The following is a 19,171-nucleotide window of genomic DNA, read 5'->3' on the forward strand; positions in this document are numbered from 1 at the left end:
GATAATGCCGGAGAGGGCCTCGTTGCGGAGTAGGAGGTACCCGATCGGCGACCAATAGTAAGAGCCGCCACCCACGAAGTAATAAAAATTAATTTATCACACGGATCACCGCCTACGCCATTGCTCCGTTCACGCACGCGAGATTCCGCAGCATCCCGCGTTTAGCGCCACTTGTCGGGTGATTCTTTCACACACTGCATCTTTCACAACCAAATGTTGAAATTAAATTGCCGATTACTGCGAATGAACTTACGTTGAAAATATATTGGATATATTTCCACTGAAAGTTAATTGAATTTATTATGTAAAAATATTATTAAGTAACAATGACAAATAATCATGAATAATCTTCAACACTAAATTTAATTGATTATATATTAAAGAATAAAAAAATTAAGGAATGTATATGTGACAATCACGTTATTATAGTTTTATTTATGTATTGTGTATTTTATGAATGTTATATAATATTCTACAAATGTCAGATTTACGAAGCAAAAAACTTTTATTTTAATTCTTTATAATCCTATGTCTCGAATTGAATTTGACATAATGACTAATTGCGATAGTTTTGTACAAAACAATTTTATAAGCATTCAAAGATTTAATTAGCATTAATAATAAACTGAAACATTTTTAGATGTTTTATAAATTTTTTTAATAATAAAAATTCTGTAATTTATATTAGATTCGATAGTTAGATTAAACTAACTTAAAGTTAAAATGATGTGTTTACTTTTTTTTGAAAAACGATTTGAACTACAAAAAATTAAAGCAGAGCAATGAAAATTACAATTGTCTTCCAGATGGCAGCAGGTTCCAGTTAAGATTTTAGATGCAGTTTAGATTTTATAGTAATCTTTCTTTGACGAAATTATTTTTTTTATCTCAATCAATATTTCTCTCGTACATTTATGCTATAAATATATAAATTTAAGAAATTCAAAAGTCAATACTGCATTATTAAATAATATTTTTAAATTGTTATTAAAATACTGATGAGAGAGAGAGAGAGAGAGAGAGAGAGAGAGAGAGAGAGAGAGAGAGATTAGTCTCGATTAGTTATATTTTTCTTCTATTGGTAAATTATTCGTTTTGTGTTAATAATTAATATTTTTATTTTGTCGAAAAAAAAAGATTAAAAACAAACGAACTTGAGAAACTTTAAAGTTTTATTGTATATTCATATATTTGGTTTTTCCTTTAAGCAAAAAATTATTGGATGGTTTAACCTAATATAAGAAAAAAATAACAAATTCAAGATAAAACTTTTAATCAAATTCAACCTAAGTAGTATATACTTTTGGATGGTTCAACCTAAGTATTATATACTAAGTGTGTCAAATTCAACCTAAGTAATATATACTAAGTGTGTCAAATTTAACGTAAGTAATATGTATTTCTGAAATTTTTAAAGTTTATACTCACATACACATATTAACTTTTCTACAAAAATAGTGATATCTAAATATTTGCGCCAATTATAAAAACAAATATTTTTATAGAAACTAAAACATGATTACTATTCTTTAGCTAGTTTTTATAATACAAAACAATTTTTTAGATTTATACTATAAAATGAGAGTATTAATTTGATTGTTTTAAGTTTGTCTTTAGATACAGTTTCGTTAATTACGAAGTATTTTAACGATAAACTTAAGAAGATTCTTAAATAGAAGATTAAACTATAAATATTAGCCTTTTGTATTAAATTATTGGCTGCTGTGCGTCGATACGAGGCTGCTGTGCGCCTGCAAAAAACAATTGTCAGGAAGCATATTGGCAAGAAATAAAGGAGATAATATTGAGCTGGCAAGTAAGTTTTAATACAAATAAATTATAAATATTACAAATAAATACTTTAATACAAATAAATATTTTACTACAAAAACTTGGCGCTATATAATACTTAGGTTGAACCATCCAATAATTTTTTGCTTAAAGGAAAAACCAAACACTTGGCGCCTTTTTTTTACCTTTTTTAAAAAGGTAATTTTGTTTGGATATCACGCATTTTGTATTTTTTTAAATACTACTTAGGTTTCTAGACCACTTAAAATTACACTCTAAAACTTTCTCTTTGAGAAAAATTTTACGAAGAAGCTAAAGTTTATATATAACGGATATAATACTATAAATTTTTTAATAAAATTTTCCTTTAGGGCATATTTTGAAACCAGGCCTAAGTTGAATTTGATCAAAATGATTATTTCAAATTTGTGTCTTTCCTTAAAGAAACGCACACACTTGAAACCCTTTTACCTTTTTTTAAAAGGATAATTATGTTTAGTCACTAAAATGTTATTTGATGTAACATAGACTAAGTGATATTTTATTTTAAGGAAAAAATCATAAATCCAAGATAAAACTTTTGATCAAATTCAATTGAAATAATATATACCTTTAGATGGAAAAAATCACATTTATTTATGTGTCAAATAAATTCAAGATAATACTTTTTATGAAATTTAAACTAATTCAACATAGGTAATATATATGTGTAAGCTTCTTTCAAAAAGCAAAAAATCACACTTTTGATTCAACCTAAATACATACATATGACATTTATTTATGTATCAAATAAATCCAAGATAAAATATTTTTCATCAAATTTAAACTATGATGTAACATAGATTAATTAAAGCAAATATTTTAATCACTGATTAATTAATTGCATTATGCACAAATACAACTTTATTGTGTAAAAAGAACATTTACACATAAAACAAATAATCAATTAATGAATTAAATAACTTGCTTCAAAATTTCTCAATTTTTTAAATATTTATAAAAATTTACATTTATATTAAATTAAAAATATATATTTAATAAGAATATATACTTAATGTAAAATTAAAATCAAAAAGTAGCTCTCAGATTTTACATTAGTGTCGATGAGATAGATGAGATGTATGATGTAGAAGAATTGGTTAAATGTTGCTGTAATTGTCAATCAATATTAATAACTATTAATTATATGTAACAAAATTTCAAATGAATGGTTTTAATAATACTATTTTTATTCTTTACTAGTAACATATAATTGTTGATATCTTAGTGATAAAAGTAATACCTTGGTGATGATTAGGATAGTTTTTATCCTTACATTATCATTGACAATTACAGAAATAATACACATTTTACATCACGCAACATCTCATCTACCTCATCAACATTAGTGTAAAATCTGAGCTATATTACTCTCTGATTATTATTACTCTCTGATTATATTTACACTGATGTCAATGATTAATTGACAATTACAGCAAAAAAATACACAATTTTACATCACACAACATCTCATCTAATTCATCGACACAAGTGTAAAATCTTAATGAACAATGATTAAATAGATGAGATGTTAAAAATCTTTAAATAAATTATTTAACCTCCACTACACATGTCACTTGACACAAGCTGACCCGTGGCCCGAGCAGCCTATGTGACCCATTATAAAATTAAAATAAAAGCTCTCTGATTTTACATTAATGTCGATGAGAGATGAGATGTATGATGTAGAAGAATTGTGTATTGGTTAAATGTTGCTGTAATTGTCAACTCTCTGGTCTCCAACTGTCTCACGTTGCCTATATCACTTATAGGAAATACATGTGAATTACATGTGATTATTAACGTTAGACATTACCAGTTATTAAGTGATACTATAGTCCACATACTTCGTTGTAATAGTTTTAGACAAGATTTCACGTATTTTACCTACAACTAAAAAAGATTTAAGAGCCACACAGTTGCAATACAATTGTAACTATTCTCTTACCTGACTAGTACACCTTCAAATAATCCTTTAGGTATGAATTGCCCTGCCAATTCTCTACATGATAATTCATTGAATTTAATCAACAGCAGCATACATTGCCTCACAGTAAATTTTTGATGTCAATTATAATGACATAAGGGACTACCATGCCTCTCGATCTCTTTCTTTCTTTTCTCATGCACTCTTTTTTCTTTTTTTATTCTTCTGATTGAATGTTTCTTCCTCTCTTTTTTTTTAATATAACTGAAATTAAAACATAACACAAAGTATTACTCTTATCTCAGAATACTTTATTCCATACAAAAAATAAAAATTTTGTGTAACTTATCTGATCTTCAAATTAGGCACAGCTGTATTTCTTTCCACCATGTAATCCATGATGTAATATGCAAGTTATCATATCTGCCGCAGATTAAAACATCACACATGAAATGACAATTGATAGCTACATTCCAGTTCCCATTCTATCCACTGACTGCTCTCGCTGTCTCTTTTTCTCTCTCTTTCTGCCCCCTTCCTTCTCTCAAAGTTCTTCTATATATATTCGATGATCACCAGTACCTTAAACAACAGCAAATTAGTATCATGCCTCTCAAAACTTTTACCTCTCTCAAAATATTGTTTTTTTTTTTAAGACACATCAGTCACTGTTAGACATAACGGTATAAGGCCTGGTCTACAATAGCTAGAGTAAACTTACTCCTACTCCATTACTCCTGCTGACATTACGGCTAGTATCATATCACATAGTCGAATCTTATTTAAAGATCGTCTCAAGTAATGTCTTAAGAATGATCTTAAATAAATCCGACTATGAATACCGGCCGTAGATCTTGCATAATGATTGCACTATTACTTCACGAACTGTCATTATTAACAAATAACAACATAAGCTCACACTGCACGTCACTTCGCGCGAACTTCTGGCGACTCACATAACCCACATAACCACATAAAAATTATGAATACTTTTCACAATAATCGAAGCATTACCTTAGAAGTACGTTCCACTGAACGTTCATAACGCTCGCGAGCGTCATTTGTCCTTGCTTAATATTTGATAAACAACAAGGATGAAATAATCCCGCTGTCGTTGCGAGGGTTAGATGGAACGTACTCTAAGGCCCGGTTCCACAACTCACGATTAAATTAACTGGCCGATTATTTTATTGGAATTGACCAATCGTATTTGTCGTTAAGCAAAATTAACAAATACGATTGGTCAATTCCAATGGAATAATCGGCCAGTTAATGTAACCGTGAGTTGTGGAACCGAGCCTAAGACAATAAGTATAACAATCGACTATGAATATCGACTTTACAATCATTTTCACAAGAAAACACGCGTTTAGAAACGCGTTCAGAAATTCAGAAACGCGCTGTAATGGCAAACATTACAGACCTGCTTAAATGATAAATATTTATATCGTTGATTTACATTATCGATTTAAAAGCCCTATATCACAACAGCCATAAACCAAATTCGATTATTAAATCGATTCGATGTCAATTGAATTTTCATTTCTCATTGGATACTCACAATCGATAAAACGATCTGAAACAAAAATGTGTTTCCAATCATATGTAATATATTACCTGTGAACAGATGAAAATCGTCAGTCATGAAGATGAGCGACAAGGAGTCACAAGATATGTAAGTAAACATTATGTTAAATATTTTATAACATTACCCAGATAGCCAAACCTGCCGAGAGTACGAACTGAAAAATTTTGACACATATTATGCTGGCAAAAGTTGGACAGCAAGCAATTACAGTTTGCCGTTTCAACTAACATTAACAGAAACACGACAAAAATCGAGTAGACTTTGCGTCACAATGTGCCCCCAACGCATACGAGGCGCAATCAATATTATTATTGAATGATACATTTAGATAGATTTATGCATAACAAATATATGTATATAGGAGCATATGTAAGAAATTATGATTTCTCGTACTACTGAATTTTTATAAGATTCGTCTGTCTTCAAGCGGTGTTCTACTTTCTGTAGCATTTCGGAATCTTTAATAGAAAAATCATTTAATATGTCAGAAGCAGAATAATTATCCTCTTTTTGTGATACATTTGAAGTGTCAAGTCTAGTCAATATATTTGTTAAAATATTCTCACAACGTTTCAATGAGAACTTTGTATCCACCATATTCTTTACTATAAATTGTTGAAATTGATACTCTACAAAAATAAAAAAGAAATTTTATATATATTTAGTAACAAAACGTTTTTATAAATTTTTAATATGTTAAATATGTTATACAAGAGGTCCAATAAAAAATGTTTCAGAACGTAATATTTACAAGAGAAATATCAAATAGTTTTCCATCAATTGCTTGACATTATCAAAGATATGATCATATGATAAAGTTATTGTCTTTAACGTTATAAGGTAATTTTTATAAGGTAACTTTAAGAACATTTAAAGTTTTTAAATGACAAAATATATGCTCTGAAATAGCATAATAAATGTTTTATAAATTTATAATTGCAGCGTATATTTTCTAAAAAAAAAAAGAGAAAATAGGACATAGACTAAGGTCATACTAACAATAAGATTACAACAGAAATAAAGAGAAAAATCATAATTGATCATGTATTCTAATAATAAATAAACAATATTCAAAATAAATATTAATTATGTGAAAAATAATAGCTTCTAATAATTTTAATTTTATACCTTGTATAATCATATAAAATTTGTAATTATAAAAATGTAACATACCAGAAAATATATATTGATGCAAATTTTCTTTATCACCTTTTTCAAAATCTTTATCAATAATATTATCTTTTCTAATTTTGTTTCTTATTACGACTTCTGTAATTGCATCTCTCTTTTGACTCTTTGATACAGTTGGAAAATCAGAGGGCAATATATTATTAACTGATGATAATGAGGCTGAATGATTGTCTACATATTGTATATCTTTTCTAATTTTTTTGTTTTTTATTGCAACTTCTGTAATTGCATCTCTCTTTTGACTCTTTGATACAGTTGGAAGATCAGAGGGCAATATATTATTATCTGATTGAACTGATGATGATGAAGCTGAATGATTGTCTCATATTGTACATTTTTGCATTTACTGTCCTCAATCATTTTTGTAGTTTTAACAGTTTTATTATATGATTTAATCTCAGGAAATGGCTTTAACAAAGATTCTATGATTTCTGAATCAGATTCTGTTTCGCTACTTAATTGTTTAGCAGCCCTTACTTTTCTTTCTTTTTTTTATTTTTCTTCGTCACTGATGTCAGTATTCAGATCTGAATGGGTCTCAGCTAATTTTAATTTTTTTTTTCAGACTCAAAAGATTCTATAATAATAAGATTTTTTGTTTATACATTTGCCAGAAATATTAATAACTATCCAAGTAGCAAGGTGACGTCAAATATGGTTTTAATGATGCTTTCTTGACGTTGCAAACATTATTAAAACATCTTTAAGACCATATTTGACGTCAGTTTGCTACTTGGGTATGTAATAATTATTTATCATAAAGATATATCCGTATATTACAGAACATTTTTATACTTACGAGCACTACCTAATATTCTTTGTACATCATATAAAGGTCAGTTCTTTCCAACGGGCTCCATGTATTGCACAGCTTTGTCATATTTTTTAATATTTGTGAAATTAGACCAGTATGCTTTACTTTTAGATGCATTGAACCAATTATATGGTATAAGTTGCATACCATCTTCAAATTCAATAATATAATAAGAATTTTCTTTATTGCTCATATTTATTATTTTTACCTAAAATATATAAATACATAAAATAATATACTTGCACATACACAAATAAAAATATTAATAGTATATTAGAATAACATTAAAATATTTACAATAAAAATTCGTTTCTGCTTATTATTGAAAAGCATTCTTAAATGTCACAATTCTGTACTTTCAATTATTTCATTGTGCAGAAGAGGAATAATAATATATTTATTATTATTTACTGGATATTGTACATACTTTATATTAACGGTACGTAAGGGCCACATTTTTAATTTAGATAATTGTGATACTTTATATATACCAAGAACAGATGAATCACATGGCGTGTTATAATAATTTTCTTTGCATTCAAATTGATTGCCTATAATTATTAATTCTTTGCTTTCTGTATTATATGCAATATTACGAAGTAATATTATTGTATTATCTTGTAATCCATAATAATTGTTCGCTTTACTATCTGCGTTTAACGTAAAAAAAGTACATTCTGCTGATTTGTATTGTGGATTGTTTGATAAAGGTAATAACCGATCATTGCAATGGTTTGTAGATTTTATAGGATACAATTTTGTATTTTTTTAAATTTCAGTTGTTACATGTCGTGCTTCATGATATCTTCGAAATAATTGTTGTAGTGGTTTTTTATTTTTTCGAATCAATTTTTTTAGTATTTGCATAAAATTTTTAAACTTGAAACTACTAAAATTATCCAGAATACCAAAATTGTTGACATCTTCAGTAAGATGACACAAGCAATGTATATTGTGCGATATATGATGTTTGCCATATAAGATTGCAAATGACTCAATAAAGTGTTCTAGTAATGTTTTGGCATATTCCATATAAGCGTTTTTAAGATTTTCATTACATAATATTCTTATTGCTACATGTAAACTTATAAAATTATTATAACTGTCTTGTGATAATATAGATTGTAAAACTGTTGGTCCAGTATATAGAAGTATCTGACGATATTCAGTGGCCTTCCATAGTTTTAAATATTTTAATGAGCGTGGTTTACGTCCAAATTCTTTTGGTGTATATTGTTTTAAATTTTCCAGTGCAACAGAAACTTTTTCTACGTCACGATACTGTAAACGACATTCTATACTTCCATTTACCTATAAGTTAAGCAGTTTACGTGTAACACCTAAGCATACCAAATGCATATAATCTAATACGAAATCTTTTACAAAATCAAGAGCGGGAAATTTGTTCAAGTAAGGTTTGTGATATATGATAGGAATCGTCCATTTGCATTTTAAAACCTTTGTTTGTACGTTTAAGCATTAATTTCAGGAAAACATACTCGATTTTGCTTATAAACTCCTTCAACTGTACATTTTGTACAACTGTAGTATCCAGTGTGCCCTCTACATTGCAAAATATATGATTTAGCAGGAGCATCACATACAAAATATTTTATTTTAAATAGATATTGAAAATTATCGATTGAAATTCCATTTGTATACAAATCTATTGCCTCAGAAACAAAATCATATAAAAAGTCATTAACATTTTTTGGTTTCTCTTCATCATAATAAACACCGATAATGAAAACGTTTCCATGAGGTAAAATAGATCCTAAAATTGGTCAAAATGAATTACTGGAAGATCTATTAAGTGGAAGGCCATCTACATTAATTGCTACTTCAATTGTAGTTGTCAAAGTTTGTTTTTCAATTGATCGTTTTATACCGTTGTATAAACCAAAATGTATGTATTCTCCAGGCTCAATCGTTTTTACAATATATTGTAATGGTGTACCAAGCAATGTTCTTGCATCCTGAGGTAATTTAGAAAAACATTGATGACTTTTTAATTCTTGCAATAATGTGGATAATGCAGTATGTGTAATGTGGTTTTTTAAAGCCCAATCTGTTAAAACATTTTTTAATTTGGCAGTGTCATCCAAATAATTTTTATTTTCTGATTCATCAAATTGTGCATTTAAACCTCTACTTTGATCAGACTGAGAAGATGAACAGTTTTCATCAACGTGCAACTCGCATGATGATGTAATTGTTACATCTTCAAATTTTTCACTATTATCACTACTATTTGTTATTATCTTATCATATGGCAATGACTTCTTTGTACCGGTACAATTTTTACTATCTTTGTTTACAGCATTAATCGCAAAAAAATATTTGATTGCAACATTTCGTGGTTTTCATTTGTATCAATCTTCTATAATGTCTATCCGTAATAGAATTTCGATTTTTTTTCCTTCTCTTAACATCATATTTTCACTTCTACAATAAAAGAATACACATACATCTCAACAAATATATAATACATAGACCTTTATAGTTACAAGAAATAAGTAATAATAATATCTCCGTTGAAAAGATAAGATGGAAATCCAGATGGTTATCCACACGTATGTGGATTCTCATGGATTTTAGATGGTTTTGTATGGATTCCATATGATTTATCTACATGGAATTCATACAAAACCATCTAAAATCCATGGGAATCCACATACATGTTGATAACCATCTGGATTTCCATCTCATTTTTTCAACGAGGATAGCATATAATTATAAGAGTGGTAATTTCTTGTAACAATAATCAGCAAAGAATAAAAATGATATATTTTAATCTTATACTATAGTAAAGCTTCTTTCAATTATAATAATTAATTTATATTACAATGAAAAGAGGCAGAGAGAAAGAGAGAGGTTAAAAATGTTTTATCAAATAATATTCTATCACGGATATAAAGAATTTTATTTTGTGCATTTACCTAATATTTATTAAGGTATCTTTATATTATTTTAGCCTCATGGCAGAAGAAAAAAAAAACGACTTAGAAGCATGCAAAAGAAAAATTGAAGTTCTGGAGCAGCAACTTGCTGCTTCAAAAACAAAAGTGCATTTTTTGGAGCAGCAATTTGCTGCAACAGAAGTAGCATCGCCCGGATCAGGATCGGAGAACCAAAAGATTGAAAAAGGTATTTTACAAAATTTATAGATCTTGTAGAAGCTTGTTAGTATTAAAACTATTAAATTATTACTTGTTAATTTAATTTCTATTATGTATTAATGCTACAGAAGTTACATCCGAACCAGGTCCTTCCGGATCACAGGCGCCGGGACACGTGGGCGCAACGCCCATGAAAATACGTAAATAGAAATTTTATTTAATAAATTATTTAAATAAATTTTTATTAATGTTACTTTTTTATTTATTTTTACAGCAAGACGATGGCAGAAAAGCCGCCACAGCCGTGGCCACCGCAGAGGCCACGAAAATCGTGGCGGGCGTGGCGGATATGGCGGGCGTGGCGGGCGTGGCCCGCAAAATTACTATTTTAATTTTTTTTTTAATGAAAAATGAATAAAAAACTAAAACATTATTCATATTTATTTCATAAAAATATAAGTTAACTATACATATTTCATCCTTCTGATAACATCTATTGTAATGATCTATAACAAATATACCCAGCTAGCCAGGCCTGTTAAAATCACATATCGTGAAAGCTTTACAGCAAGGATTGTTTCAATTTTGACAACAATTTTATGACAAGTAATTGTCTGTTGCTTTGTTTTCTAAAAGTTTCGAGCAAATTTACGGCAAAAGTTTTCATCACACGATGCTGCAAATAACAGAGAAAGACTTGTACATAAATATTACGTATAGAAATTACAAGATTAGTTCCGACACGATAAAATGCAAAATTTAAGCAAATAACAGAGCAAACCTTGCTACACGACATGACAATAAATTTATGGCAGAAACAGGAAATCTTGTTAAGCACATAATAACGGCAAATTAGTAGCAAGAACAAAATAAAACTTGCCGAGCATACTTACGCAACAAAATTGCGACAAGGTGTGTCCGTAAACAGCTTAGTTTTTGTTGGCAAGGCTTGTCGCAAATAGTATGACGCACATTTTATGCAAATAACAGGGTTGCATTATCGGGTTTTAAACTTTATTTCTGACTTTACAATCTATCTCGAGATGGCGCATTTCTCGTGAAAAAGATTTACCTACTGGATTAATAAAAAGGCTCATCGAGAACAGAGAACCAAGTATGATTGCACCATTCACATTTGATATTGGACTAATCAGTCTAATATTTCAGTCTAATAATCATTTTTGTTGATCTAAATTTCGACAATATTTGTCCTGTTCTTGCCACAAATTTGCTATCATATTGTGCATAGCAAGATTTGCCTCGTTTTTGCCACAAATTTGCTATTATGCTATGTACAGCAAAGTTTGCTCTATTCTTGCCACAAATTTGCTATCATATTGTGTACAGCAAGGTTTGCCTTGTTCTTGCTGCAAATTTGTTATTATGCTTTACTAGCAAATTTTACCCTGTTATTTGCATAAAATATGCGTCATACTATTTACAACAAGACTTGCCAACAAAAGCTAAGCTTAATGCGGACACACCTTGTCGTAATGTTGTTGCAAAGGTTTGCTCGAGTTTGCGGCAAATTTCGCGCAAAGTTTGCGTCATTTTGCTAGCTGGGTATGTATGCATAGACAAGAAGTGTTCATGGATTATCACGTGGCGTTAGGATGCGTACGGTCTTCGAAGTACGCAACGTCGGCGATGGTTGACACTTGGATGGGTGACCGTTTTTTCAGATATAGAGATTAAACATGCTTTAACAGGTACGACTGTAGCTTGGCTGAAACATATTATAGTCTTCTTCTCTTACTAGATTACCGTAAAAATAATTAGAATCGTTTAAGCGAACAATCAAATTTAATTTCAAATACAATAGAATATTCTAATAATCTTCAGAGACCTCAATTATTAGAAAGAAGCAATGAACAATTACAGTTGGGATGTACCAACGCACATGCTAAAATTAAATTTCCAAAATTTACATTGACAACCAAAGAATATAATAATTGCTGTCATGTCAAAGAAAATAATTCCATCAAAATTGTTTATATACAAAGTATAGGGTATTTCCATGGAAATGCAGTGATTCTTGGTAAAAAGTTTATGAGCATGTCAAGTTTGCAAAATTATCCATGTGACTCTTCAAAATTACATATCTTTGTTGTCGAAAATTTATCTAATAATTTAGAAATGTGTTTTATCTATACTAAATAAAGGTTTTCTTATCCCATTAAAAGTCGATTGTGTATCTTATCTAATTCTTTTATTATTACATGTTAATTACTAATTTCAAATTCACTTTTTACTATTTCTTTCTTATTTCAATAATCACAAACATAAAAGTTGTTTCATAATAAAACGAAAATGATTCTTCAAAAATTCATCGACATTGATATTTCATTTCTCTTTTCGTGAATGTCTTCTAAATTTTTGTTTGGACTAGGCCTCCTGGGGATACCACTTTAAAAAAAAACGCATTAACAAATAATACCTCATGGGTGATGTGGAAAACTATTAAACTGCAATCAAGTAAAAGAAATTATATTTTATATATTTACTAACAATAAAATATATAAAAATAAAATACAAAACTTTATATCATAAAAAAAACAAAACAAATTAATAATGTTACATTATTTAAATTCTTCATTATTAATTTAGAGAATAGATAGGAACTTTACCCTACATTAAATCTTAATTAGGATTTAAAAATTTGAAATGCCTTTCTAGTCTACTGAATCAATCATATGTGGATTTTTTCCATTTATAGTTATTCTTGATTGCGTTCCAAAATTCACTGCCAATACTGAAAATCTATAATACATGTTACGTGATCTATAGATTTTCAGTACCGACAGTGTATATCGTAACGCGGTTCTTGTAGCATCATAAAATTATCCACATATGATTGGTACAGTCGACTAAATAGACATTTCAAATTTTGTAATTTAAATTACACTTTACCTTATATCTAGGCGTTGTAGCAAAAGTAATTAATTCCAAATATTCACAACATTTATAAGAATAAATAATTTATTATGAATTTATTAATGTACTATCGATTTTTTAAAAAAAAATCTTCTCTTAACATTACTGATAACTTTCAAAAACAGCGTAGATTTTTATTAGAAAACAAGATTTTTATTTTCTATTTTAATATATTCGCTATTGCAAATGAGTCAAGTGATACGCAAAGTTCAGATACGCAAAGATAAATTAGAGAGAGAGAGAGAGAGAGAAAAAAGAAGTCGAAATGTGCAAATCGTATCCTAAATTAAATATGCAATACTTTATGACGTACTTGCAAATTTTTGCATACAACGAAGTTGATCTCCACCTCGACGCAACCATTCTTGAAAACATATTTCTAGTTCTCTAATAGTGATGTTCGCGAACTTCTTCGATAGTCTCTGAAATAATAATACAAATAATTAAATTTTTGAAGCTATTATAAAAATACAATCCAATCCACAATACAATCCGGAAAATACCTATAACACGGTCTACAAGTGGAGAAAGTGTTCTACTTTCTGTCCATTGCAGATCCGTATTTAAGCTATATTCCGAAATTTCGATTCTTGAGTTTATTCGCAAAAAAACGTATGCGCAAATTTTGTTTCTACATAAAAGTTTTACATTTATTGACTATCACTTTTAACCAATTAAATTACTTCTTTAATTATTTATTTGGAATATTTAAAGCACTGTTAGTACATTTAATACTGCCAGTATTAAATTTTTATAAGGAAATAAGCTGTTTTCTTACTGTCAATATTTGGAGTTAAAACCGAAACATATCCTTAGCATAATGCATACCACAAAACATTTGATCGCAAAAGAAAACACAAATGAGGATTTTGCTTCTCCTTTTCGAACTCTATCGTGGATTGGGAATAGGGATAAGTTATTCAGAAAGTATGTGTGAAGGATAAACTGCATATTAATTTTTATACCAATTATAACTTTTGCTGTCAGACTAGTTTTAAGTCCTACGCGACCCTTCTGACCAGACCAACACAGTAGATTTCTCATTTCAGTTGTAAAAGTGTACTTTAATATGTTTTTTAAATGTTTGATAGCTGTTTCTCCTCCAAAGCGAAGTATCATACCTTCCTAAAATTCAAGCAATGTAAAAAATGCAACTAAAGTATGTATAAGTTAATAAATGACAGAATAATGTAAAAAGCAAGCAAATTCCAAACAAAAGAACAGTCACAATGAAAAAAGAAAAATTCTAAGGAATTAACAAGACGTCATATTATTACAAGGAAGATTGCAGGCGTTTAGTTCTATAACCTGGTGGAGCTCCTCCCACAAAAATTTTAAACGTACAAAATAAAATTTTACTTACAAAATTATTTCGTAATTGAAGATCTTCATTTAACTTTTTCTCAAATTCTGTGAATTGTTGTAATGTTTGAAGCGGCAATTCAGCTACAAATGAGGTCTTTGTAGCTACTGCACCTTTTGCGTTGTCTGATTCATAATTTTGCAGCAATAAAGTAATTCCATACAGTTGGCGTAATACTTTTTTCAACTGTAAAGCGTTATTTTGTCGATATGCAGCTGTAAATAATAAAATAAAATCTTAGTATATTACAACTTGAAAGAAACACATTACGTTTCCTGGTATATACGATTATAATTTCAAACAGGCCCGTTTAGAAGTTGAAAAGGTTGTAGGAATAAAAATAGTTTTACAGAGTTCTCTAAAAAGGCTTGTTAGAAAAATTGTATTTGTTTAAACCAAAGTCATTAATATTTTTTTATATCTATAAGATGAAATCGAGGGAGTGAATATGAAATTCACAGTGAAAATTATGTGACACAAAACAAAAAATACAGCAAATAGGTGAAGTAATTTTAAGATAAAAATGTTAAATAAATGTTTCCATCAGGCGAGTAGTTTAATTAAAATTGACTATTGATGAACGTCAGCGGGAGTAAACTTCTGTATTCTCAGTTAGTCTTTTACCATATAGTATTGAAGTAAGCTAGGGAGAAGGGCGTCTATCATTAATAAATGTAACTACACTATTCACTTGATGAAAAAATTTATTTAAGTTTCGTCTTGAAATTAACTCTTCTAAATGTGATATTTTCCTACGCTGATTATGTTCCACCTAGTATAATAATTATTAACATACCGCAACAGAAATTGCTGTGTTTTATCGAAACATGATTGATGTCTTCCTGATTGACATCTCTCGAAATTGGCAAATTTAATTGGCACTTCTGCTGAAGAACTTGAGGGACCTGTTAAAAGATCAAGGTAAACTTTAAATTTATTCTTATTTCAATGGAAACATAAATGTTATTTATTTATTATGAAGTTTAGACGTCCGATCCCAGTGAGAAATAGTACATCGAATCGACATCGATTCGACATCGAAATCATCATTTCGATGTCGATTCGACGTCGAATTGATGTCAAATTCATTGTTTCTCGCTGGAGATAATACAATTTTACAATAAAATATTCAAAAAAAATAAATTAAATAGAAATTACAAATAACGTTAATAAGTTGTAAAAGATCGCAAAATTAACTTTAGAAAATCTTTTTAAGGAGAATACTACTTAAGAATGAAAACTTTACTATTTCAATAAAAAGCAGGAAATGATATTAGGTGCGCAACTAAGTTCTCTCTGTTTTTTTGATGAAAATGCAATTTTATTGTGAAAAAATGGTTACAAATGAATCATTCAAAGTATTGCCCATCGCTAGCGACAACTTTTTCCCATCTTTCTGGCAGAGCTCAAATACCGTGACGGTAGAAGTGTTAGTCTTTTGAGGCTATTCACGAATCAAGCCATTTTGAGATGTTTTCATATGAGAGGAACTGCTGATCAGCCAGACCATGTGCCATCGAACGGAACAAGTAATAATCGGACGGCGCAATATCTGGAGAATATAGCGGGTGGGGTAAGACTTCCCATTTGAGCGTTTCCAAGTAGGTTTTAACGGGTTTGGCAACGTGAGGCCGAGCGTTGTCATGCTGTAGAATCACTTTTTCGTGCCTCTGCTCGTATTGTGGCCGCTTTTCGCGCAGTGTTCGGCTCAATCGCATCAATTGAGTTCGATACCGTTCCCCAGTAATGGTTTCATTCGGTTTCAACAGTTCATAATAAATAACACCGCCCTGTTCCCATCAAAGACGCGAACGGTCGTCAACATCGAAATCACCGTCTTTGAAGCGACGGAACCAATCACGGCACGTTGTTTCACTTGGAGTAGCATCTCCGTAAACTTTTTGGAGTTCTCGATGCGCTTCAGCCGCCGTTTTCTTCGAATGAAAGAAGAAAAGCAACACTTCCCGCAAATGACGATTATTTGGCACAAAATCAGACATTTTCACACAACCAAAAATATATGACGCAAAAACAAAATTACTAATGTGTCAAAGCGGTTTGTTTACCATATGTCTAAGCTTGGTTCATGACATTTTGGATATGTCACAATCGACCAACGTTTACTGCTGGAGTCATCTTTTGAAAAACAGCGAGAACTTAGTTGCGCACCTAATACTTAAACGTTGTCAGGTAAATTGTTCTAAATATTACGCAAAATATTATCAACCCTTATAGAAATTTAATACTGGTAGTATTAAATTGGCTAGTGATTAATTACTTATTTTGAGTATTTAAAGCATTAACAACATTGGTTTAAATACTCAAAATAAGTATAATTAATCACTAGTCAATTTTATATATATTGTCAGTATTAAATTTCTATAAGGGAAGGGAAGAAGTTAAGGATTAGATGTACAATGAGACTCGGTGAGAGGTCGAAAGTTAACAATAGAATAAATTAATTGTTGACTAGAAACAATGTCGAAGACTTTAAATAGTTGAAGTCTTCTGTAAATATTATGTGTAAACAACATCATTAAAATTGAATGTATTGTGGGTATTTTTAAAACATTATACAAATAACTCAAAAATCCTGAAATGGACAAATTAGAAATGGACAATATGTTTATTTTGATATATTACCAAAAGAATCATTGAGCGGAGTTGAGTTTTGTCTTCTTCTTTTTTGTAAAGGCGACAATGAATCGTTTACACATGCATCAGTTGCTTTTTGCTTCTGAAGAGACGAAAACGAACATGTTTCTGCTAACATAACATAATCACAGTACTGAATTAAAACGATATTAATCAATAGAAAAACAGTATTAATCAATTCTCATTGTGAAATAATTATCGATTAAAAATATTATTGTACGCTAACTGTTGGAAAAAGTGTTCAAAACTTGTTCTTGTCAGTAAATTTTACATATTTTTAAAGAATTTCAAAGATTTTCAAAAAATTTCATTTAATTCCTTAAATTTTTCTTTAATTATATGCAATTTCTTTTTTCATTTTCACAAAATGATTATTAAACAATTAAATTTTTTAATGGAAATTGAAATTATTGAAGTTTACAAAATAAAAATTATTAAAGTTATTGACGATCTTATTAAATAAATTTTTTAATTTTTAAATAAATTAAATAATAATTAATAAGTCCTATATATTACTCTTTAATTAAAATTATTCTATATGTAATAAAATAAAATAATTTAAACAATTTCCTATAAATTTTTATTTTGTTCCATTTTTCTATCTTAATTTAAAATCAAATTAATTAATTAATTTATATAATTTATTTTACATAATATTATATGTTTAAAGCTTTATGCCTAATATAATTTTTTTATGTAAATTTATGTTCTTTTGCACTATGTCATATACTGTCGCTCTTGAATTGCATTAATTATTTAAACTAAAATTTAAAAATAATATGTGATTACGTTATCAATTTAATTGATAATAATGATACTTAAGTCGTTTACATATTTGCAATTGGTACAGAAAAGGATTGCATTTTAAGACAAACAGTACATGCAATGTAATGAATCAAAATAGTATATATTATTATATACATATTTTGATAAAAAATAATATTAAACTCAAAGATCCAGTCTTGATCACCTTGATAGAAATATATTAATGAAATATTTCACAGAAACTTTTTTATTTGATCCCTTTTTAAGATTTATTAAAATGCATTAAAATTTTTTAAAATTTATTAAAAATTAATATTTAACATTTATTAAAATTTATAAAATTTATTTATATAATAAATAACAATGTAATAAAATAAATTTTATGTATTTTAAGAAATTTTAACAAATTTAAATGAGCATATATTAAGGAATTTTAATATATTTTAATAAATTTAATAAATTTTAATGAAACAGATCTCTCTCTCTCTCTCTCTCTCTCTCTCTCTCTCTCTCTCTCTCAATGAAGAGAGATTTTTAATTAAATATTTTCATTAGGACATATAAACAATTTCTTATTTTCTTCTTTCAAGATCACGCATAAATTTTCTCTAACCTTAAAAGAGAGATAGCATGTGATGTTTAAACAGACAATGGTGGGGATTGAGCCAAACGCTATCCATGCACTACCTCTGAAGCAGTAGCATGGATAGCGCACGTTTATGACGTCAAACGCTATGGACAGTGACGTCATCATAATTTTGATAGCGCTATCCAGCGTCTCTGCGAACAGCGGTAGTGCTACGTAGCGCTAATAGTAAGCTCCCCGAACACACCCTAATGCATTAAAATTTAATGATTGCAAGATGTAACTATATATATGTTATTTGAATTAGTTTATGTATGTACATATGCATAAGAAAATTATAAAAATTTTATATTTAATATGATAACATACATATTGCGTTTTTTGTATATAATTGTTAAT

General features: G+C 28.8%; 2 protein-coding genes and 1 long non-coding RNA gene across 5 annotated transcripts; 1 reads left to right on the top strand and 2 right to left on the bottom strand.

The window, feature by feature from the left end:
• The first annotated feature begins 2,935 nt into the window (after positions 1-2,935).
• Positions 2,936-10,904, top strand: LOC118644902. Its single transcript, XM_036284711.1, has 4 exons — positions 2,936-5,432; positions 10,325-10,497; positions 10,598-10,669; positions 10,744-10,904. The coding sequence occupies exons 1-4, from the start codon at positions 5,401-5,403 to the stop codon at positions 10,881-10,883; spliced, it is 417 nt and encodes a 138-aa protein (XP_036140604.1). The 5' UTR covers positions 2,936-5,400; the 3' UTR covers positions 10,884-10,904.
• Positions 6,732-10,144, bottom strand: LOC118644903. The gene is made up of 2 exons (XR_004962682.1): positions 7,336-10,144; positions 6,732-7,113 (listed from the first exon to the last, which is right to left on the bottom strand). It is a non-coding gene; the product is annotated as an uncharacterized LOC118644903 (long non-coding RNA).
• A 1,272-nt stretch (positions 10,905-12,176) lies between the features above and the next one.
• LOC118644828 lies at positions 12,177-17,526 on the bottom strand. 3 transcript variants are annotated; one of them, XR_004962616.1, is made up of 6 exons: positions 17,410-17,526; positions 15,563-15,671; positions 14,767-14,981; positions 14,369-14,528; positions 13,717-13,825; positions 12,177-12,195 (listed from the first exon to the last, which is right to left on the bottom strand). XR_004962616.1 is itself a non-coding variant. In XM_036284469.1 (5 exons), exons 1-5 carry the CDS (start codon positions 17,419-17,421, stop codon positions 13,791-13,793), a joined length of 531 nt encoding a protein of 176 aa, XP_036140362.1. In that variant the 5' UTR covers positions 17,422-17,526; the 3' UTR covers positions 13,068-13,790. The 3 variants fall into 3 exon arrangements, 1 of the variants encoding a protein (XP_036140362.1); XR_004962615.1 differs by lacking the exon at positions 12,177-12,195 and adding an exon at positions 12,696-12,875; XM_036284469.1 differs by lacking the exon at positions 12,177-12,195 and having other exon boundaries at positions 13,068-13,825.
• Between the last annotated feature and the right edge of the window lie 1,645 nt (positions 17,527-19,171).

The sequence above is a fragment of the Monomorium pharaonis genome, chromosome 3, assembly GCF_013373865.1.
Source record: "Monomorium pharaonis isolate MP-MQ-018 chromosome 3, ASM1337386v2, whole genome shotgun sequence".
In the NCBI taxonomy this organism is placed as follows: domain Eukaryota; kingdom Metazoa; phylum Arthropoda; class Insecta; order Hymenoptera; family Formicidae; genus Monomorium; species Monomorium pharaonis.